Below are 27976 nucleotides of genomic sequence, written 5' to 3'. Positions count from 1 at the left end.
CACGTGACGGGGGCTGCCCAATCCCCGTTGTTCCCCCAATCCCCCCCCCTCCCCCCGGCGGCGGGTGCCGTCCTGTCCCGGCAGGCCTTGCGCGGTGCGGCTGGTGGCTGTGTCGGTAAGATGGCGGCCGTGAGTCTGAGGCTCGGAGATCTGGTGTGGTGAGTGGCGGTGCAGGCCGGGCGGCGGCGGGGCAGAGCGGGGCGGCGGCGGCGGCGGCCGCGCGGGCGGGCGGGCGGGCGGCCGGCGGGGCAGACGCCTCTCGTGGAACGAGGCGGAGTCTCCGCCTGTGGTAGCGGAGGCGCAGGCGGGGCGGCGGCGGGGCTGTGCCCGGCCCGGGGGAGCGCGGCGCGGCGGGAGCCCAGACAGGCCCGGCCGGGCCGGGCTGAGCGCTGTCACCCCGTAGCCGCGGGGGATTCCAAGGTGCGGCTGCGGGTAGGGAAGGGGCAGGCGGTGGCCGAGCCGCGGCCCGGGCGGCGGGTCTCGCCGGTGCCGTCCCTCGGGGGCGGTGTGAGGAGGGGCGGGGGGAGGCGATCTGGGGCCACGGGACTGGGCTGGAGCGGGCTGAGGGGAGGCAGGCTCAGCTCTTAGCCGGGCCGACACCGGAGGCTAGCGGGAGGCGGCGCAGAAAAGAACCTGTGTAAGATGGAGGGGGTGAGAGGAGCGGGACGGAGGGGCGATCGTTGCGAGGCTCGGTTGGAAATACGGTCTCCTCCTAAGGGAGGTGAGACGGGACGTAAATAAGTTAGTAGGTGTTTAGGAGAGCGACGATACCATTTCTTGCTAGTGCTTTAATGAAGCAACGCAACAGTCCGGGAAAAGAGCGTTTTTTTGCAGGTTAGGATATCCCTGTTGAAGCTCATAGAAGCCATTTCCCTTTGTCACTCCAGTTTTACCCTCAAATAGTCAGAGAGCTGTGTTTTTTTATTTCCTCATCAGAAAGACTGAGGGGATTCCATCAAGCCCTGTCAGTGCTGATTTTTTAAGTGCATAGGCTCTACTGTACTTGACAGGCTAGGGTGTCCTGCTAGGGCTTGCAAGAAATAGTTAATCCCCAACACGCAAGTGCATGCATTTATATTTATATCCCAGATAAAAAGAAGCGTGTGCTCCAGGCTGTGACAACTGCAGTTTCTCATCTGAAAAATTGACAGTGCTGTGAAGTTGTCTAATTTATATAGCAAAGTAAGTAAAGATCGGTTCCTTTTAGCAAATTCTTTTTTTCAAACGAGGATTTGGGGAGTGCACTGCTCTCAGTGTTGGAATGCAGATTATCCTGCTTTAGTTTTGTACATGACAACCTAGACAGGTACTATCCCTAGAGCCGTCGCAGAAGAACCGTAAGAGTAAGACGGTAACATAGGAAAGGCTTCGATGAATGTCTTGTTCAGTACAAGAACGGAAGCATTGAATACAAGACATGGTCACGGTTACAGCTCTTGGCAGTGTTCCTGCCTGACCATTGCTACTGAGTCGTCTGTGTAGCATTGCCATCTCAGGAGAGGCTGCAGTGCCGCTTGCTGAGAATTTTTGGTTGAGGAGCTGGCGGGCTCCACAGGTTCTTTGCCAGTCTCTTGCAAGACAATGACTGATAAGGTTTTGTGAGTGCTGCAGCCCGAGTAAGTGACAAGGGTAAGATAATGGTAAAGCCACCATGCTGAGGGCTAAGACTAATGTCTCTTCCTTCTCTGTGAAGAAGGGGTTTTGTGTAGTTTTTGTAATGGAAACATTTGCAAGTGTAGGAAATAAACTTTTCTGCCTTTCTTATGGCTCTTTTGTATCTTTAGCACGTCTTACTGTGGTGGCGAACACCTGAAGAAAGTGATAATGGAACACCTGTTCAGGGGATCCTGCCATTAGTGCTTTCCTGTGAGAACTTCTAAGAATCTCAGCTCTCTGAGCTGGAAATCGGTGGCTGCTGTACTCACTAGACTGTTCTGTCCAGCTGGATATAAGTTACCAACCTGAACTTTGGTTTGATTGCCTGCATCAATACTTTTTTCAGTTCCTTGTGAGGGAATATCCAGTCTTACAAGAGTAATAAGCACTATAGCACTGTATCTTCCAGGCCGAAGCTATGCTGCTGCTGTTCTGTTCACTTAAATTCTGATAGTCCAGCGAGTTCATGCAGACTCTTTAGAGACTTAGTTTAGGTGAAGGTATCTAACAATATAATGCTTGTGTGTCAGCTGCGGGTCTTGCCTTTCATGGTAGATTTTGACTTTAAGTTGTAACTCTCTTAATATGAAAAATATGACATAATACAAAAAGGTAGTCATGGGATAGTTGGTTTTTTTTCTCTGGTTCTAGTGCCTAATACTTTCTTTATTCTGTAGGGGGAAGCTGGGCCGGTATCCTCCGTGGCCAGGAAAGGTGAGGTTTGGTTGTTTGATTTTTCTTATTTATTGTTGCTTTCTTAGTTTTTGTTTGTGTTGGGGGGGTGTGGTTTGGTGGTTGGTTTTTGGTTTTTGTTTTTTTTTTCTTTTTCCTTCTGCACAGAGAAAGCTTTGCCTGAAAGCATTTTGGTTGAAGATTAATATTGGGGGTTTTGTTTGGTTTTTGTTTTTTGTTTAAATACAATTTTGTTTAAATACATACCCCACAAATCTAAACTGTGAACCAGTTTAGGGCTTTATTTGATCTAGAAGTTCAGTCTGTCATTAACAGCTGTTAGTTCAGATGGAATGAAAAGCAACAGATCGCGGTTCATCCAGCTCTGGAACTGACTGTGTTTCCCAGTTTTAGCTTTTTAATCCCTATCACTTTCTGCAAGACAGGTTTCTTTCCTCCTGTAGTAAATGGGTTAAATGCACTGCGTTAAAGAATAGAAATAGAGTCTGGCTTCTTAAGATGTTTTTTGAGTAATAATTACGGGGGTAGGGAGTAGTTAAAGTTTCTCTTCTGGTTTGGTTGGGTTTTTCTGATGAAAGGCCAAAAAGATTAAAAAAAAACAAAACAAAACTCTATTGCCATTTTTATTATTTCTACCTCTCTGAAAGAACTTTGCTTTTATTTCTGGTGTAGGTATGAGGACTAAGCATGTTGAGTTAACAGCATGCGGCAGGGAAAAGTGTTGTCAATGTGGCTGACAGCCATAAATGTATGGTTATTGGATCAAGTTAAGTTAAGTCCAGGCTCCCCTACAGCCTTTCACCTGTGTAACTGAAAGACAGCTTTTCTCTTTACTAATATTTTAAACTTTATAAGCAATCTATTCTGAGAGTAAAGACAAAGCTTTAAATGTAAATTTTTAAAGTTACCTAAGTGGAACAAACTTTTATTAATGCCATTTGGCTTTCTAAACTTTAAAAAAAGATTGCTAGCTTATCTATTGGGGATAGGGAGAAGAAAACCTCACTAAGAATGTAGCGATGTATCAGTGGATTTTGGCTACTTTTTCACTCTGCTGCAGCCTACAATATCTAAGGAAAGACATGGATTAAATATTTGAAAGACTTACAACAGGTTCAAGTTCTCTTCCTAGTCAGATATAAAAAAGAAAAAAAATTAAAGCTGAAATAGCTTTAACACATGACAGTAAAATCACAGGGTATAAATTTTCATTATGTGCTTTTTAACTTTCACTTCTAATTGCCTTCAGATTGTTAATCCACCTAAAGATCTGAAGAAACCTCGTGGAAAAAAGTGCTTCTTTGTGAAGTTTTTTGGAACAGAAGATCAGTATGTACCTGCTTGTTTTCATCTGGTGAAAATACCGTGCCATATAATATGGATCTTTCGGGGAAGAAATATTTACTAACACAGTGCAGCGTAGCTTTGCCAAGGATTGTCTTTGATCTATGTGCAAAAAAATTCAACTATTATTGCATGCTATAGCCGCTCATGTGGGTGTATGAAGACTGTAAAGACTTACGTACTCAGTCACGTTAGGATTTTAGTTGCTGCTGTGAAGCAGAGTTTTTTGGTAGCTTGCCATTTTTAGGGGAGTAGGTGCAATGTGACTGGGTTAGATTTTAGCATGTAACCATGTACGAGAAAGGTACAGCTAAGAGTATGCATTTGTTTTTCTGCCAGAAGAATAAAACAGCTATATACCTGCCATTTGTAAAAGAACATACTGTCATACCTGGTAATTGAAAACATTCTTGCTGTGCTTTGGGAAGACTTTACAGTATAGGAAGGCCAGAACTGTCGTAGACTACCTTTTTGCAAGGCAGAATTTATTGATTCCAAACATGCATACAAAATCATAGTTGTCTTAGATACCTACAAACAGGAAAAAAACCCAGAAATCTGAGAACTTGGGTTTTGTGAAACTGAAAATTATTTTGCTAATTTTTCAGGTTTTCCCTTTATTTTCTGCTATTTCGCATTAAGTCATGCAGTAAGGGAGAAAGTTACAAATATTTGTGAAAGACTGGAAAGCCCTTTAGTCTTTGGAAAAAAAGGTAACAGTTGGGACCATTTAATGGGTGTTTCTTAAGGAAATTAGTTTTGACTGCTAAATTATTTTTACTCAGTATTTAAAAATCATTTTCCATTAAGAATTGAGGTCTAAACTTGATGGAGTAGAAGTGAATGCTGCATACCAATAGGAACGTTTGTTGGATCTCTAGTAATGTAAGGCAGGTGAAGTTTGATTTGAAGGCAGAGAGTGTTTTGTGGTGGTGATGTTGTTGTTGAACATGGTTATTTGAGCTAATCAAGTTCTAAAAGTTGAAGAGATTGAGCCTTTCTATCCTGATTGTTCTCGATTCTTGTATTTCACGTTATTGAATCGAATACAGAGATGTTTTATATCAAGACAAGTTTGGAAAAAGTGGTCATGTCTGGGATACTGTAGCTGAGATTAGCGCATCATTGCAAATGAAGAGTTCAGTGCGGCAAAATAACTGGGATCTATTACATGATTCTAGAGCTCTGACTAGGGAAAATCCAGTCGTCTGGCACAGTAAGGTAGTGTGGTCATTGTCATGTCTCCCCTTCCCCTCCATGTCCATCTTGTGAAATTTAATCATTTCCTGCTAGGTAATCATGACTTAGAAATTTGCTCGCTTTGACTGGCATATCCTGCCTGAAAATTAAATGGAAATAAATACTGCTCCCTTTGTTCTTCTTTTAAAATAATATTGATAGGCAGAAGAGAAGCTTGTGTGCCTGTTCTGTCCTGACATGGACCTTTAAAAGAGTGTGCTGGTTAAAACTGTGCTGTTCTAACCAGTGTGCTGCTTGGAGAAAATCCTTCTCTTTGAGCATAATCAATGAACCACGTCAGGAAAAAAATAAATTATTTCACTTAAAATGCGAGCATGAAGAGAAAATTCCTTTACTTATTTTGTGCAAGTAAACTAATGTGTTTTGCAAATACTTTTTTCTAGGTGAGTATAAACAGTAAGTGGAAATACGTAACTGGCAAAATGTTGCTACTCTACAAAATGAACAGTATGACGACTAGGAGGATGCAAAGCTCCATCACTGACTGTAGTCTGTGGTGTGATGAGTTATACTTACTCATACTGATATTCTAGCACACGTTGCTTCTGTTTTCTAGCACTTCACTCTTTCTGCCACTTTCAAGTTTGTAAGGTGACATTACTATACCACTGATCCATTTTTACAGCTCTTCTATTATTGCCTTACCCTGTCAAGGTTTAACAGGCAAGGATCTGGATATAAACTATTTGCCTATTGTCCAGTGTGTGTGAGGTGAACATGATGCTATTTGCTGGGTAGAATCCCTCTCTCAAACTTCTGAGGGTGGTTGCCAGTCAGTTTGTCAATGGGTAGGTAATCTCAGACTTGATAGTCTTACTTTCTTCTGAGGATTCCCAGGTGACTGCTGTGGCCAGAAATGCCACAGTTTCAGGCTAGGTAAAAATTGTTTCCTCCTGACTTACGTGGCTCCAGTTTGCCATACCAAAGATTAAGGAGAAGGCTGCTTAGAAGTAAGAACTGGTGTGCATGCATCTGAGCTGAGTGGAGGGGTGAATAAAAACCTACTGATGAATTTGGAAGTGGTTTTGGTGTAGTGTATAGATAGGTTTTGGTTATTTGTGAAATCCTGAATAGCTTAGGATACAGCACAGAAGAAAATACGTTTTTCTTTACCTGTGAACTGAATACTAATACTTACTGGCCCAGTGTGATGCTGCAGTGACTAGGGAAATACATTAACTGGAAGATTGTAAGTAGTTTTGGCCAAAGACATAAACGTGAGAGCATGAGTGCATTCAGACTGTGCTCTAAGACCTGGCTTTTGATAAAGTTTCTACTGAGCTCCATGCTCCTTATGTTTCTTGTGTTGGTGTAGTTAGTTGCTTCTGTCACTTTCAAAGTAATAGGTTTTCTGGAAGATAAGGATTCTGTACCCATGGAAGAAGAATTTGCTTGTTTAAACTGTGAAGTACGCCTATGCTTTACCACAGTGAAAGCCACCTTTATGTTCATAGTAGTAATATAATATCCACTTCCTATTCTAAGTGATTGCCTCAGTTGTGATGCGCATATTCATCTAATGTCTCTTATTAACTTGCTCTCCAAATTGATACAGAGATTTTTCTAGTCTGCCTAGGAGTTCTTTTCTGAATGTCTCTTCTCAAAGTAAGTCACATTAAAAGGATTCTTCATGTAAAATCAGAAGAGATGGTGTTTCCTGCCCATAGACCTGGCAAGCATGTAACAACATCCAATTATGGGAGTATAAACAACAATTTTAATTTAGTCTTTCTAAATGGAAGTGGAGCTTTGACCCCTTGTCTGTGTTTCTAGCTGTGCTTTTCAGATAGTTTTTAAGATCCCCTTTTATTTCCCAAGCTACAGTCTTGTCCTAGGAAATCTTCGTAGATCATTCCAGTAGTCAAGTACTGCAATGTAAGAACTTACACATTGCTATATACGTGCATTTATTGCTTTTAGTAGTTAGAACTAATAGATTAGCAGGCCCATAGCCTACAAGTCTTTCTTGGTGTGCTTCATCCGGTTCAAAACATTCATTACGTTTCATGGCCTGCTTGGGAATTCATTATGACATTGTCAAAAAATCATTGCTTTGAAGGTGTCATTCTACTATGTTTCATAGAAATACTAGGGAGAATCCCACAGTCATCAGAGATGTGTGTACACACACATTCACGTCCCATGCCACCCTCTTTTCCCTTTAGATATTCTGTAATAGCCAAATCATCTTGCAAGTCATGTATATCGAAGTCTTAATAGGAAGCTGGAACAGTCCATTCTTACTCATGGCACCTTTTTGAAGCGTCAGTACAAAACTAATTAGTCTCATTAAATGCGGTGGGGTCAAGGGGCACTTCCTGACTTGATATATTGAGGAAAAATTGGAGGAAGCTTGCAGTCCAAGATAAGTATAATAATCTGCAGCCTATTTCCATCAGGCTCAGTGATTTTAGCACAGCACTCATTACCTTCCCATCCTCCATATCCTGTTGGGATGCAAACACCTACCCTCTTCTTCTGCCACTGTTCTTCCTGGTTTTCAAGGAGATGGAAATTTCTGGATGTCATCTTTCTAAAATGTTCTTTCAGGTCCTGACATCAGAAAACACTTGCTTAAAGTTTACCAGCTGTTGGATGTGGTGCCCTTTGGCAATCTGAGGAGCCAGAGGGTATAGGCTAAGCTGACAGAGGGGGTTAGCTTACATTGCTGGTGTTTTTCAGTTAGGCAAATTATCCCGTGCAGAGCTCTATGTTGCTGTAACCAGACTGCTGTATAGCAGAGCCAGCTGGAATGTTGTTAGACATCTCTACAGGCAGAGTGCTGTAGCTGAAAACTACTATAGTCAAAACGTTTCCACCTCTTACTGTTATCTTTGGATGTGTAAGTACTCTGCAAAATTTTTTTTATTGCACAAATTTGAAAAATTTAATACTTAAAATTTCTTTCAGTATTGCCCTGCTGCTTGTTTTTTTTGCTAAGTATCCCTTCCTTTTAGCTGCATGGATGTTTCTTCTAATTTAGCGTAGTCATTTTTGTATTTTTTTTTCCATTAAGAAGTTTACATATCAAATTCCAGAGTTCAGCCATTTCAGTTGTTTTACTGATGAAAATTGAGGCATTCCCTTTTAACAGCAGGAAACCTATCCTGATTTCTCTGTTGTGTGCTCACACACACTGGGCTTGTAAATAACTGAGCGGTTTTCTTTTGTCTTTCAAAATTGGTTGTGTTAGCATTTAGTGTGGGCATTTAAACTGCTACAGTCTAAAACTTTATGAATTTTTCCCAGACTGTAGTAGGTAATAGAACTTTGGAGATACAGCGCCACCGTTTTCCATCTCTAACTGTAAGGCTTGCAAAAAGTGAGTATTTGTGGATATTCCTCCACTTTCATTTCTGCAATTTATCATTAGGAATTCGTATCTTTAGACTGGAAGAGAGTGGCTAGAACATTGGGGATTTTAAGGTTGCCTTGCCTGTGCTAAGCTCATATCATGGATTTGAATCTGGTATCTCTGGTTGCATCTCTTCTATACCATTGTTTTCCATGCAGCTCCAGGTCACATTTGTACTTGCTTCTGCTTTACAAGCATTCTAAGTTTTGATTATTGTTCATGAATATAACATGGATTTTACATGAGTAGTGGTTTTATAAGAATGATGTTTTGGAGGGGATGAGGAAGGGTATAGAGAAATGAGCAGAGGAACCCATTACTAACAAGTATCTTTTTTACATCTTTTCACTTTCTATTTAGCCCATTCTTTACAGATACCAGATGACTCTGTGCAGTCATGAATACAATTTCATCTTAAATATGACATCTTCAGTAATGCCATAATGCTTTTCTACGGCATTAATTCATTGCTGAGTCAGGAGAGAAATAGTAGTTCCTTTTATATCTTGTATTATAGAGACCTGTTATCTAAATATTAGCCTTCATTGGCTTTGTGGCTATTGCTTAACAGAGAGAGATCCTGTGTATAAACACGGATTATTTTGTTTGGTGGAAAGTTCTTTTCAGGTGTTTGAAACATTGCATGCAAATGCTTTATGGATATCTGGTGTCAAAAGACATGTTCATATCTTATAGAAAGTTGTCCAGGTAAGTGACACACAAAGAGTAAACTAGAAAGGAAAAGACTGGTTTAAAAAATTTATTTACTTATTTATTTATTTTTAATCCTGAGGCAGCATTTAAGATTGTTTCTCACTTATTAGTTTGTCTCTGAGATCTCTGGCTCTTTGTCCTGGGGGATCACAAGTGCCAAGATGTGCCTTTGAAGCCAGGAGCCAGAAAGCTTTGTGCTTCAGACTTTCTCCATACCAAAGGAAAAGTAATGAGAAAGGAAACTAATGAACTTGTGCAGTGAGGAGGGATAGGATGTGCAGAAACCTAAGAGAATGCCTTGATAGAAGAAAAGTTTGTGGGGTTTTTTTATTATTATTTAGAAATTAAAATCTGGCAACAACATTTAACATGCTTTATTATAATGTACTCCAACATTTTGTTTCCTTTGTATACATAATGGAAAGGCTTCTCATGAGCTGATGTTATCTAGTACCTAGGGATGCTTTGTCACTGAGTGCCAGACAGAAGAGCTTTACAGTATAAGAGCATTTTAAGATATGTTTCGCTATTGTGTCCAGGCAACTGGGAGGGATTCTCTGAATAGCTGCTGGACAGCAGGCTCTAGTCTGAAAGTAATGATTTGACTTGTTATATTATGTTAAGTCAGTTATTATGAAGAAGATATAAACTAAGCAAAAGGATTCAGCTTTGCATGCAAAAGAGTACAGGGTTCTGCTTCCAGGCTATGGTGGAATCATGGTGTAGGCTATACTGGCAATGTGGAAAGGATGCTAGCATTTTTTGCAGTCGGTTCTAGCAGGAGGCCTCATCTCTCCAAGTGTGACCCAGAAAGTTTCAGTCTGCTTTAAGCAAGTTGATTCCTGACTACAAACAATGGCTAATGCCAGTGAGGAGAAAGATCTCCATGAAGTTTTAAAAGAGTTTACTGGGCTTTACTACTTCATGAAGAGAGGACAAGCAAGATCCAGCAAAGAATTATTATTGTTATTATTATTGTCATTATTATTATTGTCATTATTATTATTGTCATTATTATTATTATTGTCATTATTATTATTATTGTCATTATTATTATTATTGTCATTATTTTCACCTTTATGTTCAGTTTAGCTGTATGACATGATGCTTACAGTGTCTGAAAAGGCAGCTATTAAACCACTTCACCTGCTTGCAGAAGTCAGACCGCACTGGAGAATATTTAAAGCATATAATCATGGCTAGTTAATGTTTGTAACTTAGAGATGCTTTTGGACCAGGGAAAATCAGTTTGACCAGTTTTTACTGTGTGCTGGGTTGCTGTATGTGAAGAAGCACTGTTGGCCATCCTAGCTCAGGAAAAGCTCTTCAGAAACTTATGCAGGTCTGTTTTCAGTAGGATGGAAATAGCTTTGTAACAGTGTGGCTGATAAGCCTGGGCTTGAATTTGGGGAGAGAGGAAAGTATTCTAATCTCTGCGAGAGCCGCAAGGAATGTTGAAAGCAAAGGCATTCCCCTAAGCCTCAGTGAAAGAGTGGTAGAAGAGCTTGTCAACTGTAAGGAAAGTGGAGTTATCACCCTGTACTTGACCACTTAACCATTTGGTAAATGTTAAGAAGTCCTACTTAGCAGCAGTGGAAACAGGGGAGTCATTTGAGTTTCCTCACAGGACTGCAGTCAGGTTAATACTCTGCTACTGTACCAGTTTATCTTAAAATATCAACAGTGAAGAAAATGGTTCTTTTTCCTCAAAAGTGAAAATGTTGTTTTCATGCAGAATATCAAGGTACATCAGAAATATGTTCATCAGTGAGCTGGCATTTGCACTCACTTTATTTGTGGTGGGCTCTATTGTAAGATACATGATTTTGGTTTTTCCTCCAGCTATTGCAGACACTTGTGTGTGCACAGTATGTTTGAACAAGGGATTGATGGCTTAGAATTGTTATGTGGCCTCTGCTTTCAACAACCTCTTGAGCAGATTCATATTATTGGCTACCTTATGTGGAGGCATGTGATTGTGGGTGTTCCTTCTGGTGATACAAGAGCAGTCACTAGACTGCCTTTGTTCTAAATAAATATCTAAGATCCCATCCAAAAGCTGTCTTGCTGATAGAGCAGAGCACTGCTAGCATGAGGGGATATAAAACTTGAGAGAGAAACCACGTAAAAGTGTCAGAATAAAGTTCTCGGTGAATGCAGAAATCACAGCCTTTCAGGTTGTAGAAAGCAAGTTTGGGCTGCTATCATCTGTTTCTCTGGAGAAAAAAAGTATATCTGTGTGTTTCTAAAAGTGGGATGGTTGAGAAAGTTGCTGTTTGGAGAATATAATTTAATTTTTTGTTTGTTTTTGTTGTTTTTGTTTTTGTTTTTATTTTTGTTTTGTTTGTTTCTAGTGCTTGGATCAAAGTGGAGCAGCTGAAGCCTTATCACCCTCACAAAGAGGAAATGATAAAGATTAACAAGGGTAAGCGCTTCCAGCAAGCTGTGGATGCTGTAGAGGAGTTTCTTAGAAAAACCAAAGGCAAGGACCAGGTGAGTGGGTTCTTTTTTACTGTGTGCATCAAAGCAAGTCTTGGCATGAATGATGGTCAGATGCATTTTTATTTGAAAGGAGTTTGTTGCCTCTGGCAAGTTGAGGAGGGATTCGTTTACATTCCTTTGTTTTTTGTTTTTTTCCCCTATCCTCTCTTCTTCCCTATTCAGTCTTGTTTGGTGGGAAAAAAGTGTTAAACTGATGGAGAAACTGAAGAGGCGAATTGATCTGCTTATGATGATTTGATAAATCAATCTTAAGTCTTGGGCTAGAATTTGATGTCTACTAATCTTGTCTTTAGTGTATTGGAAGTGCACATATGTGCACACACTCCCACCAAGTCTTCAAGTGGCCTGTTCTGTTACTCGCTTACTTAAACTGATGTATTTTTGCAGGAGAACTAACCAGGAACTTCACTCACCGACTTCAAAGGGCTAACAAATAGCTAGTTTTCAAGTTACTGTGCTGTTGTTTTGCTTGGTAGTAATCAGCACAGGGTCCCTCACATCCTTGGTTTTGCATGAAAATCATTCCAGCTCTTCTCTTCTTTCCTTACCATCTTCTGTTCTGTAATCTCTCAGGCGTCTTCCCATAACTCCAACGAAGAGAAGAATCGGCGTAATTCCAGTGAAGAAAGAAGCAAGCAATCTGCTGGTGAAGAGAAACGCAAGGCCAGTTTGTCTGAAGGAAAGTTGAAGAAGGGCACAGGGGAAGGAAAAAAGAGGGTCTCTTCTGTATCGTCAGAGAGAGGATCAAAATCACCTTTGAAAAGAGCCCAGGATCAGAGCCCCCGAAAGCGGGGGCGTCCACCCAAGGATGAGAAGGTTTGTGTTGTGCATGTCCGCCAGTGCCCTGTGGACTTTGCAGATGGACTCTAGGGTTGACTGGCACCTTGACTAACAGGCCAGCAGGAAGAGTCAGTTCAGTATCAGGGTTTTTTAAGCTGTTCCATGTTACTACTTCTAGACCATTTGGCTGCCTGATACCTTTGGCAAGCATATTGTTGGTTCTTCCTGTAATTTTTACCTGTTAGTTATTTTGAGTAGCTTTATTCATATCTTTGAGAGGGCTTTGAGAGCTGTATCATGAGACTCCACTTTTCATCTTGCCATCCCTCAAGTTCAGTTTGTGTGGGAAGGATTAGTGAAGAGGTACGGGTCTTCATCTGATTCCTGACTTCTCCCATCTCATCTACTTTGTATGATTAAGTGATCAGTAGTCACTCAACTTCACCCTCAGTACTTACAGAGGGTGGGGTATTCTTAAGGGCTAGGGCTTAAAGAAGAAACTCTTGTAGCCTGGGAAGTCCACCAGAAGAATTGATTGTATTCATTTCAGCTTCTCTGCTCTAGGATATATTTCCATCCTCCATTATAAAGGTCCAACCTTGGAGCATTATTATTATATCCCCATTACTTCCCTGTTATTTCTGGATGTTGTGGCAGCAACAATAGCCACCAATACTTTGTCTACCCTCATCTAGAGTTCCAGCCTTTTTATTTATTGTGGAACTCACTATTGTGGTCCAGATCTTCCTTTTCCAATTGGATAATTATTTCGGTGGATTATTACAATGCACATGCTCCATCAGAGACTACACCTGGAGACCATTGGGAGACTTCAGCTGATACACCATGTGGCAGCCTGCTTGCTCACCTGTGCTTCAAATGGATCACGTTATGCTGTGCTTCACAATCTTTGCTTTCAGTGCACTTCAGGACACAAGTCAAGATGGTAGTCTTTGATCTCCAAAGTTGTGAATGGATTGGCCTTCACTGGTTGAACAGCAAACTCTTTCTTGATGTAGTAAAATGAAGCTGATCATCTCAGATATTAGCTATGAAGGAAACACTGGCTTTTTTTTTTTAGAGCTAGCTTCTGTTAAATCAGGCTGTACGACAGAGCCCATCAGTTTCTCCTTTTGGGGGGAGTTGGAAGAGAGGAGGAATGATGCATGTTTGTGAATTCTTACTAATCATTACAGAACTTGTGACTTGACTGATGCAGGAAAACACTTTACCGGCAACATACTTTCACCTCTCAAAGTGTCTTGCTATGAGCGAGTTGTATCTTCACATATTTCAGTTACAATAAGCCACAGGGCCTTTTTTTCCACTTGCAAAATGTTTTTGTGTCTTTGAGCTAGATTCATTCCAAAATTGATCAAAACTAATAGCTGGGAGAGTTCTGATTGTGCTGACGTGTTGCATGCTCAGGTTCTACTGTGTTAGCTACCTCAGGGCATCAGAGCACTTTGAGTGAGTTAATTGTAGTGGTAGAAATTATTTTACTTGCAAATTGCTGGCGAAGTCGTTTTGAACAGCTTATCACAGAGGTCGCCAGCTATGTGATAAATGTCTGGCTGCAGACCATGAAAATAAGCAGGCTGATGTAGGAAAGTAGCCTTATAGCTTCTGGAAAGTAATGTACTGACAATTAAAGAAACTGCCATGAAAATATAACAGTACTGCCTTAACACTATTTTTCAGCATAGGCAAGAAGACAACAAGATTTTAAAATTCTTTCCCGGTTCTCATAATTTCCCCGAATTCTTAGTCTTAGGGTAGAAAACATTTGTTGCTGTCCTGAATTACTGCAGTTTTGGGATTTGGGGATTTTTGCCCCGTCACAGTCCAAATTCTGGCTTTCCAAGTAATAAGGATGCACAAAATTCAAGAATCCAGTTGTTGTCAAGGTGTGCTCTATCTAGAAATGGTCTGTAGGCATACATGATCATTCAAATACTCTTGTTTTTAAGCTTATATGAATATTTTCAAAGGACCAATGTGACTTGATAGGTATCAGAGCAGGTTTCATCCACGCTTTAGGAGTGGAAACAGCAGTGTGGTCTCTAAGGAGAGAATTTTAGTGTGCAAGGCTCTCCCTAGACACTTTAGGGTTGGAGACTGATGTCTAAATTGTCCCTGCTGACAGATGAAACAGTTGCATCAATCTGAGTTACCTTCAGGAGTCTTGCTCGTACCTTTTTTGCAAACAGTGGTCTTCTATTATGGTTCTGCGTGGACACTAAGGTATATTGTGCATTTTCAGGAAGTAATTTTGGAGGGGAGATAATGTGATTCCATTTCTGAACCTTCATTTCAGGAAGATAATACATACTATGCAGAAGTCCTGCACATTTTCTTCATATATCATATGTCTATGACCTATAGCATAAAGACCTATTTTAACCTATGTGTCTTGGGGAAATAAGAAAGATAAACTTTAATCTGCTCAACAGTAAAAAACCCGATGCGTTAAGTGTTATTGTGACATGACAAATCAGGGCCTGTTGAGTGAATGTGGCAGTCCACATACCAATTTCTGTTTCATGGATTCCGCAAACTTGAGCAGATATGACTATCAGCCTCACACTTTGAAGGTTCTCCTGTTAACAGGTGGGCTACTTTTTTATGACGGGAGGATTAGAAGAGTTCAGACCTCTGACTGTGGTCATGTCCTTCACCCATTTGTTTAGCTTTTTGCATCCACCAGAGGAAAATGCTGGATCAAGTGTGTTCGTTTGCTTCTCTGCTTATTGCATGATTACACAAGTGCAGTGATTCCTCTTACATATGAAGAATGGATTCTCCAGAAGCCATAACTGTGTGGTTGAATTCCTTTGTTGGCAGTTCATGTTTTCTTCACCTCACCTGTGTTGATAATACACTCTGTGTTAAAATATGAACACTTCATGGAAAGGCATGTGAGATGGAAGGCATTTGTAGTGCTTTTCAGAACTCTCTATGTGTGCTCATATGATCAACGTGCTGTGGCCAGCCACTGAGCCAGGTTGTAAGCTCTTTCTGATCCACCTTCTGTCTCCTCAGGACCTCACAATTCCAGAGTCAAGTACAGTGAAGAGAGTGATGACTGGAACAGTGGCTGGATTTAAATGGCCACCAAGCGTCAGTGAGGTGAGAAACTTTACAACATATGTGATCTAGGAACTGAGTTTGTGGAAGCAAATCTAGAATCTTTTGTCTGGGCTGTAAAATACTGAGATTTTTCTCTGCCTCCTGTTGGAACAAAGTAAGACACTCTCATTCTGTCATTCTGTAGTGTAACAAAGCTGGACAAGATACTGGGCAATTAAGACGTATGCTGGGAAGTGAGATTTCAGTCTTTGTGGAACCGTTTGCAGGTTCACACTTGCTCTACTCATTTTTGCACTTCTTGTTTTAAAAGTATTGCTGAGACTGGCTTCCCAGAACTGGAGGAGGTGATGTAGATAGTCTCTCCCTGTCTGGATACTATTGTATGGGGTGGTTTAATTTGATTTCCCTCCTAAGAAGCTTTTGGAAACCTTTCATTTTTGTGCATAAATAAATAAGTTATCAGTAAAGCAGAATAAGAGCAGTATGACGTTAGGCTAGTGCATATGATGCTCATCGGGGAGGTGAGATACCTGGGCCTACAGTCCTTGTTGCTGTTAATATGGGTTTGCCTAGCATGCGACAATGCTAGGTGTAATCTCCAGCCTTTTCACAGAATGCTGTTTTAAGAAGTTCCTTGGAAGCTGGAAAATAAGTGTTTTCATTCCCTTAAGAAGAAGCAGCAGGATATGAGATCTCTTCCTCCCATGTTAATCTTGCTCATAACCTTCGTTGGTTTTCCTACATATGTCCAAAAATGAGGAATTAGGAATTAGACTTGAATGGCTTTGGTTTTGAGAATGAAACAAATGTAAACAGCTTAAATGAAACAGACTGCTTGATAAAGCTGATACATTTTATATTTTCCAGCTTAAGCTATTGTTCTCGTGCAGCTTGGGAGAAAAAGGGAATTGTGCTGTGGTTGCTCAGTGACTCTCTGGGAATGTTTCTGAGCCTGTACTTTCTTTCTTTGTAGCCTGTGAAGGACAGTGATCCACACTTTCATCACTTCCTGCTGAGCCAGACAGAGAAGGTGAGGATTTGGCAGGCAGGATCATTCTGCCGGTCTGTCTGACTTGGCATCCTGCCCTTTGCTGGGTCTAAGTACAAGGAGTATGCGTAAAGAGCTCTGAAATTCTCTTCTTCAGGGTCCAGCAGCAATTAGATTCTCACGTACAATCTTGCAGTTCAGTTACTTCCTAACCTTAAGGTTTAGAGTGATTTAGCATTGAGTACAGTGAATAGTTTAAGTAATTAAAGATTATCTAGCACCAGGATTTGACAGATCAGTTGTAGTAAATTCTTTAGATTGAAAATTGAGGGGTAGGAAAAGCTGTTTTTCTGTTTAAAAACCCTGTTTGATAGTCTTTGGTTGTCCTACCAGTTGCTTCATCTGGATGAGCTTGTCTATTAACTGAATATGGCAGGAGAATTTCCAGGGCCAGAAAATCTCCATGTGAAATATAGCCAGTTTATCTCCTGGCAGTCAGAAGCCTTGCAGGATTTTATCTTCAGCAGTGAACATCAGGACAAAAAGGAGAGATCAAATTAAATGAAAAAGGATTTATATCCAGCTGAGGATCTGGGCAGAGCCAGAAGGATTAAGAGCAGCTAACAGCTTTAATCTACACAAGCTCACAATAAGCAGCATGGGAAGGACCAGCCTTCACCTTAATGTTAGTTGAAAGCCACATGCCTTCTCATATTAACAAGAAGGTTTTTCTTGCACAGCTGCATTGACATACTGAGCATAGATATGAGGCAAGGCACTTCATGGCAGGCTTTAGACATCTCTGTTTCCTTTGGGCCAAATGCGAGAGTAGGGATGCCCTGGATCCTTGCCTCTAGAGGAGCCTGTCCTATGAACTACAGGAAGGAGTTTGCAGTACCTGTATCGGAAGACAGGCTGAATTGCTGGGGCAGGGTGGGAAAGGAAGAGCTTAGTATGTCGCAATAGGTTTTTGTTTTTATTTTCTCCCATTGAGGGAAGCCTGGGAGTTTTTTTGCTTTGCAGATGGTGGTGGGTGGGTGAACTCCCTGTTTCTATCTAACAAGGATATGGTATGTTTGCTCAGCAGAGCAAATCAGCACTGTCCTTCCCCTGAATGCTTTGTCTTCTCCATACAGCCAGCTGTCTGCTATCAAGCCATCACAAAGAAGCTGAAGGTTTGTGAAGAGGTAAGGCAAATATTGGTTTTGATGGATTTTCCTTATTGTCCTGAGGACTTGCAGTTCCTCCAGAGCTGTGCATTCTATTTTTTTTTTATTTTTTTTCCCCACCCCACCCTCTTCCCACCTCCCCAGGAAACAGGATCCACCTCCATCCAGGCAGCAGACAGCACAGCAGTCAATGGCAGTATCACACCTACAGACAAAAAGTAAGATCTCCAACGCGCTTCAACCATTTCCCTTACTTTTTCTCCTTCCCAGCTCATACATGCAGCCATTATCCAGCTTGTCACTGAGAATAAATAAACCTAACGTTTCCCTCTAACTACAGATCTCCTCTGTCCTTGTGTGAAACTCTGATTTGGGGGGGAAGGGGGAGGGAGGCAGCTGAAAAACGAACAGGGGCTGTACAGTAGAAGAATTCAGAATAGGATTTGGCCTGGATACATTTGCAATTCAGGGCTTTTCTGCAGTTGCCCTTTTCCTGTAGGGCATACTGCAGAACATTAAGCAGCAGTACTTCTGAATGCTGTATGAGGCAGAAAGATAAAAGGGTATCTTTCTCCAGTAGTGCCTGGCAGTTGACTGGGTTTATTTAATCGCTCTTCTGAGCATGTAGAAGACAAGAGGAAGAGGGAGGCGTGCTCTCTCAGCACAAGAGCTTTGCTGTGTAGCACGTGAGCTTTCTGGTTTCTTCTAACGTCCCCCTTCTCCTTTCTAGAGTGAGAGAAGCCTAATTTGAGCTTCCTGTTTCACTCTGTAACTTCCGCTCTGTTCAAATTGAGTTCAGGCCACAACTTGCTGTTTGCCGTTGGGGTCGTTCTCATGGGATGTCAGTTCTCAACTGTACTCCAGGGGAACCAAAATAACAATGAAGCTGTTCAGGTAAAATAGTCTCTCAGGAAAGTGTGGCTCAGAGGTGGGTTGGGAGAGAAAGAATATCTCCTCTATTTTAGAGGCTTGAAAATAGGTGGACCTTGTTTGGGCTGTTTAAGGAGCGTATAGTGACTTGCTCTGACCTGTCTAAATTAGTTTGTTCTAACAAAAGGCAGCATGGCTAGCTGGGAGAGTGCAGCTGGCTTGCGAAAGCCACAGCGCATCTGTAGTGTGGCTAATTCCGAAGAATTAGCTGGGGAATTGCCAGGCAGATTTCATCTCGAAGTTACATCAGACCTGTAACTGAACACTTCAGAATTTCCTGCTAGAATTGTGGTTTTGGTATGAAGCTAGCTGCATGATGTATGGAAGGATCTTTGCAGCAATGACTGCAAAGGAATTCCTGTTGTGCAGGTAACTGTAGGGGTGGAAATTGTTTTAGCGCATTGTCATCTTCTTGAAGGGGGGGAACAAAACTCTTGCCAGCTTTGTGGGGGGAGGCATGGGGGAAAGCAGCTGGTATCTGGGACTATTGTATTGTTGCTCATAGTGACCTGTACTGACCTATTACTTCCTTTCTAGGTCTGTCCAAAATCGCAGCTGTAGAGCAGGGACTAGGTCTACGGTCTGTGCATGATGCCCAGTAGTCTTTGCTGGGCTTCATTAAAATAAAGGTTGTAATGTATTATTCAAAGTATAAGCAAGTCATTGTACGTGTTACTTAGTTTAAAAATCTGAATATTAATTAGAGAAGCACTTGCTGATCTCTAAATGTTCCTTTCATCTTCAGTAAGGCAATGGGTGGCAACAGAAAGCACAAGAGCAGCAATTTTAATAAAACAAACCAAACAAAAAAAACCTACAAACTAACACCCCCCCCCCCCCCCAACAAACAAACAAAAAAACCCAGACCACCAAAACCTTTAAGTAGTCTTCTGAAGCAGACTAAAGACTTTCTTCAGGAAATTGTTAGGGTTGCTTTGTAAGCAAAATAAATACCACTTTGCTTTTAAAGCTCAGTATCTGCCCATTCTAGCTGTGGCCACAGTGGAGCAGGTTTGGTTTTGTTGTGGTTTTGGGAGTTTTTTGCTGGTGATGCTCCAGGGTTTGCTCTTCATCATTCCCAAGACCATGAGACGCTGACACCAATTGCGTTCTGTTGCATTAATGTTTATCTCTTCCCCTCAGGATAGGATTTCTGGGACTTGGCCTGATGGGAAGTGGCATTGTCTCCAACTTACTGAAGATGGGTCACACTGTCACTGTCTGGAACCGGACTGCTGAGAAGGTAGGCATGTGCTTAAGATACAGGTGATACTGAACCTTTTCTAAACATGTAGTTACCACCTCTAGCTCAGGGAGGCCTGGAGTCACCAATCAGTGGTGCCTAGGAGAGGATGCCAAAGAAACACAAGTATATGCTTGCCACCTTTTTCTATTATTATTTCCTAGGTGCTTGTTGGTGGCCACTTTTGACTAGATGAAGCTGTAGTCTGTCCTAGTATGGTCACTCTTATGTGAACAGTCCCCATCCCATTCCCGTTTTGTATGAGATGGGAGGGTTGCCAGAAGAATTACAACCTTGTATATGTGTTGAGGGATGCAGTGTAAAGTGCCTCTGGAAATACTGCTGACGTAAATAGCCAAGTCATTGTGTCATGGAGCTGGACAAAAAGACCAAGTGCTGGGGAATTGGTTCTAGGAGTGGTGTGGTAAGATGCACTGCTTGACCACAGCTTCATCTACACATCCATTGTGCTGTTTGTGTTGCGGTAACAAAGGTTCTGTTGAAAACCTGCTGTGTCATAAGACCAGGATGAGAAGGGTTTAGAGGTGTATTCAAAGTGAAAATGAAGCTTATATTACACTTATATTCTAGCCAGCGTTAGGCTTTGTAGTGGAGGAGGAAAAGTAGGTAACTGGGGGAGATATGGTACTGCAATGATATTGTGGAATATCAAAGGCAAGAAGGGCACTGTGGTTACTTTGTTCAAAGGGATTAAAAGATTTATTTTTTTTTAACTGCAAAACATGGATGGTATGAGGGGATAGGGTAAGAAGGAGCTAAGATTTTGAAGCAGCAGCCCACTAAAACACATTAGTCTCAGCTGTGCATATTCCTGTTTACTGTGCAGTAACACCTTTTGCTCTGTCTACCAGTTATTTTTCCCCTCATCTCTCCTCCAAAACCCACAACATTCAATCTCTTATCATTTCACCTAAGTGTTCTCTTTTCCTGTGTCTTTCTTTTGAAGTTCTTCACTTGGAGTTTCAGAAAAGCTGCAAAAGAGCCCCTTGTGGGCAGGGGGGCGGGGACGGACGACAAACCAACAGAAGACAACCCAGTCGCCATGTAATTAATATGCCTGACTCCTTTTGAGTTGGGTCCAGCAGCAGAGTTTGTTTCAGCAAAATGCCAGAGAACCCATTTGCTCTGTACTTAATTTTTCTTACGTTTGGATTTGTGACTTTTGCAGTGTGATTTGTTCATCCAGGAGGGGGCACGGCTGGGAAGAACCCCCGCTGAAGTTGTCTCCACCTGTGACATCACCTTTGCCTGTGTATCGGATCCAAAAGCAGCAAAGGATGTAAGGATTAGCTCTTATTTTTCCTCCACCAGCTAGATTACAAGATACAGTCACTGAATGCCACTCCTGATTCCTACTAACCATGGTAGCCTGGGTCACTGTAGATGCTGGGCAGTGCAGCTATGTAAAAATAAATATCCCAACAAAAAAATCACACTTTTAAAAAAATCATCCCTGGGGGTACGTTTTGATACCCTCTAGGAGTCTATCAGTGCAGTGCCAGGCTCGCTTGAATTGCTGTCCTGCAGGATTGGAGTTTCTCTGCAGACACCCTATTGCTTTACCGCTCTTCTGTTCCCCACAGCTGGTACTTGGTCCGAGTGGAGTGTTGCAGGGGATTCGTCCAGGGAAGTGTTATGTGGATATGTCCACTGTGGATGCAGATACAGTCACAGAGTTGGCCCAGGTAATCACATTGAACTGAACTGCTAACATCTGTGATTCAGCAGCAGTACTGCAGTTCTTGTTGCTTCAGGTGGTAAGCTGTTGATAGTAAAGATGCTTCTGATGATTTTGGGGCTTCTTTTAGGAGACGCTCAAGTCCCAGGCAAATAAGACAAAATAAACTGTCAAATCTTGACCAGCAAACAAAGTTGGATGAGATGTTCCCTGGTGATAACAGCAAAGCCTGTAGATTTGCAGGACTGTTAGCTGGCACCAATGCAAACAGCCAGCCAGATTTTGATCCCTTAAGAAGTATTTATAGCCAGATTGGTATTCTGTAGCAAGCTGCAGGAGAAAGCACTGTCTGGATTAATAACTGTCCTTAAATGATAAAATGCATAATCTGCTTCTGGTTGGGGAAAAAAAATGCCTTCATGTTTCATTCTCTAGAAATGTTATTATAGAGAGGATTTCTGTAGAAGTGTTCTGATTATTTCTGATGTGGCATCTTTGATTTCCTCTTTGGCTTCTGGATTGTTATCCTCTGCCTTAAAGGTAGTGTGTGGTGTTGCACGAGGAAGGGGAGTTAATTTTGGTGAAGTTTTAAGCAGACATATTGATGACACAGTAGTGTGTAACATGAATCTGGAGAATGAAGGGTCATACATATTAATAAACCTCTGGCTGAAGAGATCTGTCAAAGGCCTTTCCTCTTTGGGGAAAAGGGGGAAAATACCATAACAGTCAATCTTCTGAGATTCCTACACCACATGTGCAATTTCAGCACTGGTTCCTTTGGCCGTTCCAGGGTGCCATGGCAAAAGCACGTAAGTTCAGCTGCTTAAAACATGCACAGTAGTGACGGGTGCAAGAAAGTGCTGCTGGAGTGTGAGGGCAACTTTTGGTCTCAAATACCCTTTGCAGCGCATCACTTTCCTCTTCCGTTTATAAGTCTGAGCTATTTGTTCTGCTTTAAAATTCTGTTCTCAGGGACAGGAATGCCCTAAACAATGTTCTTGTTGTGCTGCCTACTCAGCATCAATGTGTGCTGTTCATGCACAGCTAACCAGAGATGCTTTTTTTTCTAGGTGATAGTGTCCCGGGGTGGTCGCTTTTTGGAAGCACCGGTCTCAGGAAATCAGCAGCTATCTAACGATGGGATGCTAGTGATCCTGGCAGCTGGTGACAGGGGTTTATATGAGGACTGCAGTAGCTGTTTCCAAGCGATGGGGAAGACCTCTTTTTTTCTAGGTAATTGAAATGCAAAGGGCCTGATAGCAGTTTCTTACTCAGTGCAAGGACTGGGAAATCCAGCAAAGAGTCTTAGAGGCGTATGTGTCATCTGTTTCTTGTCTCCTTGGGCAGTATGGGAAACTGCCCTGCTCTTTGGGAACTTGGCCAATTTCAGAGTGTCTAGCCCAAGTTTTCTTTTTTGAATACTGGCTCATTTTGGAGGATCCATGATGCTTTTATTTTCAATCATACTTTGTTATGATTTCTCCCTTCCTTTGAGTGCTTGGAAAATGGGTAAGGTTTCTTAAGTCTTTCAGGGGAGGGGAGAGCTGCCAAGTACTTGGATGTGAATAGTCTGGTAGTGTTAATACTGTGTGGGATGGGGGAGCAAGGCTGCTGTATCTCTTCTGGAGGAATGCCCAATGGTATGTCTCGCTCCCAGGTGAAGTAGGCAATGCTGCCAAGATGATGCTGATTGTGAACATGGTCCAAGGCAGCTTCATGGCAACGATAGCAGAAGGACTGACTTTGGCTCAAGTGACTGGCCAGTCCCAACAGACCCTTCTGGATATCCTCAATCAGGGACAACTTGCCAGCATCTTCCTGGACCAGAAGTGCCAAAGTAAAGTTCTCTTACGTTGTTTTATTATAGGACATTTGCCACAACCTAGCAGCATTTCAGATAATGGCAGAAGGGAGAAAATAACCATCCCATCTTCATCAGCCTGGGATTCTGGGTATTTTAAGCATTCTGGAAATGAAGAGCTGAGTTCCATTCCTTCCCCTTCATAGCCAGGGCTTCTGAGAATCCACCCCAAGCTCTGCATTGTCTACAGCCTGCTTAGAACTTGAGTTCACAGTGAGGATTTCATTGGGGCAGGGTAATAAGTGAAATGGAGGGCAAGCTGCTTAGAAATCTGAGCTCACTTTGTCAGTGGGCAATAGTGACGTTATCTGCTGTGGTCAGATGGAGAGCAGAGAAGCAGAAGAGCTAAAAGCAGTGTTCCTGCTGATCAGCATGGGAAAGGGAAGTTTGGTGTTGAATTACATGCCCTTGCAGTGTGGGCTTGATTTACTTTTGTTGTGCTTATTTTTTGCACCCATTCCTCTCAACAGATATTTTGCAAGGAAACTTTAAACCTGATTTCTACCTGAAATACATACAGAAGGATCTTAGATTAGCTATTGCACTGGGCGATTCTGTCAACCACCCAACTCCCATGGCAGCTGCTGCCAACGAGGTAAGAGCTGTTCAGTGTTCAGATATGTGTTATTCAGCATTTCTTCAATAGAGCCCTTTGTCAACAAGAGACAAAAATCTAGGAATTATGTCATCTCTAAGACAAGGGAGCAGCGATTGAAATATGTTTTGACTAGGATGGAATTGGAATTGTTTTGATTGTAGAAGCCCTTAAAATATCACATCATTAAACACAGATGGCCACAACAAGACCTGGTGTGTTCTGATATGTCCTGCTCTAATTACTTGACATACTATGCAGTTCTCTGGTTTGCAATGGTCAGCAAAGCAATTTTTCTGCTGAGGAAAGGCTTCACACGAGCAGGCACTGATCCTTTTCTAATTTCTCTTCTCTAGGTCTATAAACGAGCAAAAGCATTGGACCAATCAGACAACGACATGTCTGCAGTGTACAGGGCCTACATCCACTAGGCTGCACCGTTCTTACTGTTAATACTATGATTATTGATTAATATTATTATGATACTGGGTTTTAACTCTGGACCAGTCCATCTCTGTCTCTCCATTTCCTTTTATACACAGACTTTGAGATCTGCCACGGAGGCAGCTGCTGCGGTGAGCCTTCCCCTGGTGGCAGAAAGGGGGGAGGAGGGGGCTCGGATTGTTGCAGTCTAATTAGAAAAATCCATGCCATGCACTGACAGTCATGGAACAGAACAGTGGCGGCTTGTTCAGAAGCTCTGAGGCAACTCTGCCAGAAATCTGCTGCTTGGCTGCTTTTATTTTCCAATTTGTATGCTTGTCCAAGATGCTGTTTCTAACGGTCCCTTTTCTCCTTTGCTGTGAAATAATGCGTGTGTTGGACTCTCTGCATCAAGGGGACAGGTGACACACATCCCATCTACCTGTGAATATCGCTAAAGTCCTTGGTCCCAAGTAAGGTGAGGAGCATTTCCTGTTAATCGGCCACTGTTAGAGAACAAAGCACCTCCCATGGAGGAGAATGGCAGTTCCAGAAGGTAATGGGGTTGCATGCAACACTGTCTTGATTCTGCTTCTTTTTAAACTTCCACCTCCCCAGCACCTTGATGGAGGAATTCCTTGTACTGTTAAGAAAAACAGATTGCATCCATGTCTTCCCCTGTACAGACAACTGTAGCTTAGGGAACACAAACCTTACTGAAAATTAGGGAATGCCAGTGTAAACGAGCCTCCTAAAAGGCTAATCACAGCTGCCCATCTCACAAACAGCATTGGAGATCAGCACCTTTGCATAGAAAACTGCAAGAGAAACATACAGCCTAAAACTGGGCCAGAGATATTTTATTTGGGGAAGGAACAAACCTTAGGGTTGCTCCTGGCCTTAGCTTATGTTGCTTTAATACTTGCCTTTTTTTTTTTTTTTTTAACCCTTGTAGTCAATAATTACAAAGGTGTCTTGAATTGTAGCAGTGTCACAAGCAGAGTGATGAGTCTGAAAGAGGCGAGAAGAATGATCGTAGAGCCAAGAGACTGAGAATCCTGAGCTCCTTTCCACGCTCTCTCTCTGGCCTTTGTATGGTCATTATATCTCTTAGCCTGTTTGCCCATCTTTAAAGGTGGGTGATGATTACCTACCTCACAGGGATATTTTTGTGTACTGATTAGTGATCTTTATACATGTCAGACTTTCCATACATGTTCTTAGTCTTACTACTCTGGGTACACTAGCACAGCATGAGACTTTTCCCTGTACCTGTGACTCTGCTTGTAGCCAGATACCAACTTCTAGAAAGACTAGTAAACAAATGGGATGCTAAGACCACTGCTGAGCTTTAGTCTAGGAATGTGGGACTTGAACTGCAGATGCCAAGGCTAGAGAGCAGAGATGCTCTCAGTGTTGATAGCAGAGCAACCCAGAGTCCAAAGGATGCATGTCTCTCTAAAAATGCACAGAGCATGTTTTTGGGTGTGGTTTGTTGTTTTTGTTTTTTTTTAATTGTTCTCAGTATTAGCCTTTTAGGAGGGTTCTTGCATTTTGGATTTGGGAGTTAGTAAAATGCCAGTAAGAAACTTTATTGGCCAAAATCGCTTTTCAGTGGCGCAATCTCCTCCCTTGGTTTGGGATTCTGAAAGGAAAGAAAGCAAATTCAAATTAGACCATGTTCCTTTAAATCCATGAGGTCTGCCCCTCCCGCCATCTTATTTTTCTAGGAACTTAATGGCTGTGTTAGGAAATTTTCCTGTGGGTTAGGATTTCTGACCAATCCTGCTGTGTGCAGCATGTGCATATGGTTCAGGGGCACCTTATTAAGAAACAGAGAAAGTATCAGATACTCATTACGAATCATGACATCTAACGCCTAATGCTGTAAATGTTACTTTGTTGAATATTTCACCTCCTGTGATCACTATTATTTGTGGGCTAATATTGTGTTAACGCATTATGTCCTGTGGTGAACATCTCCTAGTAATAGATCCGTTAGATATCACTTTGCCCGTTTGTCAGTGGTATATGTGAACAATACTAGTTACATATACATGTTTCTTTGGCAGTGCAACTGTCATCCTGCATGTAGATATTCATATTAAAGGCACATATAACTACCCAGGATAACCAGCCATTAGCCTGCTTTTGACACACTTGTGCTTCCCCCATCCAGAAGAACTCCGCTATTAGCATCAGAAGTCCTTGGTTAAACATGCCGCAGTTAAGAAATCATTTACATGAATGGTGTATTGAGGGCATCTGGGCGAAATTGTGTTTTGGGGGCAGGAGATAAGACCACAGGTTTTATAGTGTAAGAAATCTTTTGGGAGGAAGAGGGAGGTACTGTCTCGGGTCCAGTTGAGAGTGGAACTGTGCTGAGCCAGTGCAGCAGCATCCCCAACCTGTCCCTGCGGAGATCTCTTGGGCCGGGGTAAAGGTGAATGGGTCTGAGCAAAGGTAATGGAGGATCTCCCTCTTTTCTACTTTGTGGTGCCTCTGGATAGAGTGAGAATATGAAAGGAGCTCTCAAGTCCTGTGATACGTGTTTTGTAGTGAATTCAAAGAACCATGTTTGTGAGAGAGGAGAACCACTCCCATGGCAACTCACTGCTGCAGGTTTTGTTTTCCAGAAATACTGTAGTTCTGGAAATGGAGATTGTTATTTATGTGGGAGTGGCAGGTGCAGACTAGTTAAACACTGTAATTTATCCTGGGAAAATCTGACTGCAGCTTTCTGGTGAGGTAGGTGGATGTAGAGTGGCTGGAAGGTGCGGTGCTGACCAGCCAGTTGTACAATCACAGATATGCCAGGGAGGAGCAGGAGACCGAGAGCTCTGAATTGTGGGTGTGAAGTGAGGAGGAGGGGTGGAAATGGTGAAAACCGGACTGTTTCAGATGCCATTTCAGATTGACTTGTGTCAGTCTCACTCAGATTCTTGTATTTATGTCTGTAGCCTCTGAACATGGATCTTAATCTGTTCCTAGGCCTGAGATTTGGGGGAGGGAAGGGGGGGAAGCTGTGGATTGAGAGATGCTCTAATAAAACTGGCTAGTCAATGTTGTCTTAATATTGTTGACAATTCTGTAAAGTTCCTTTTTATGAGGATTTCTGTTTTAGAAATTTGCTTTTTTTGACTCCCTCCTTTTTAAAGAGAAAATGTGACACTTGTGAAAAAGCTTGTAAGAAAAGCAGTTTCTTTCTTCCTCAATGATAGATCCTATAGTTAATTAAGGTTGTGAATTTTTATTTTTTTGCCTTGTTTTTAATTAACGTTTGTCATTCAGAATAGGATGTGTGAAAATGTTTAAATGGCAAAACAAAAAGATTTTTTTTTGTGCAATTAACAAAGCTACTGGCAAAAAGAATAAAACCCTTCTTGGTAACATGATGTTCTTGTGGCATTTTCTAAAGCCTATCAAAGCTGTATTGTGGCATTAAAGAAATATGTATGTTTCTCAAAACATTAAAAAATCAGAGTTGCTGAAAAACAGCAGTATGCGTGAGAGCATTTTGGTCATTGCAGAAGCCTGATCTTGTCAGTGTGGCACTACAATGGATGAACCTGGATAAATTCCAGCCTCTGCACGCAGAGGGCTGTGTGCATCCGGACTGAGAGGAGGATGAAGGCTTAATTTTAAAGCCGAGAATGCCGAGAGATGGAGGT

General features: G+C 41.9%; 1 protein-coding gene across 5 annotated transcripts; it reads left to right on the top strand.

Annotated features, from left to right (window-relative positions):
• Nucleotides 1-63: 63 nt before the first annotated feature.
• Nucleotides 64-27802, top strand: GLYR1 (glyoxylate reductase 1 homolog). 5 transcript variants are annotated; one of them, XM_075018366.1, is made up of 17 exons: nt 80-158; nt 1090-1182; nt 2334-2370; nt 3599-3678; nt 11377-11515; nt 12098-12340; nt 15347-15433; nt 16368-16424; nt 17519-17569; nt 17696-17769; nt 19625-19724; nt 20914-21024; nt 21329-21430; nt 22497-22659; nt 23084-23263; nt 23758-23882; nt 24239-27802. In XM_075018366.1, exons 5-17 carry the CDS (start codon nt 11429-11431, stop codon nt 24311-24313), a joined length of 1455 nt encoding a protein of 484 aa, XP_074874467.1. In that variant the 5' UTR covers nt 80-158; nt 1090-1182; nt 2334-2370; nt 3599-3678; nt 11377-11428; the 3' UTR covers nt 24314-27802. The 5 variants fall into 5 exon arrangements, with proteins under 5 accessions (XP_074874465.1, XP_074874466.1, XP_074874469.1 ...); XM_075018364.1 differs by lacking the exon at nt 1090-1182 and having other exon boundaries at nt 64-158; XM_075018365.1 differs by lacking the exon at nt 1090-1182 and having other exon boundaries at nt 64-158; nt 20914-21027; nt 21335-21430.
• Nucleotides 27803-27976: the final 174 nt, after the last annotated feature.

This window comes from Buteo buteo, chromosome 29 (genome assembly GCF_964188355.1).
Source record: "Buteo buteo chromosome 29, bButBut1.hap1.1, whole genome shotgun sequence".
NCBI lineage: Eukaryota > Metazoa > Chordata > Aves > Accipitriformes > Accipitridae > Buteo > Buteo buteo.
Note: the sequence above shows the minus strand (reverse complement) of the source record. Positions and strands in the feature narration are given on the sequence as shown.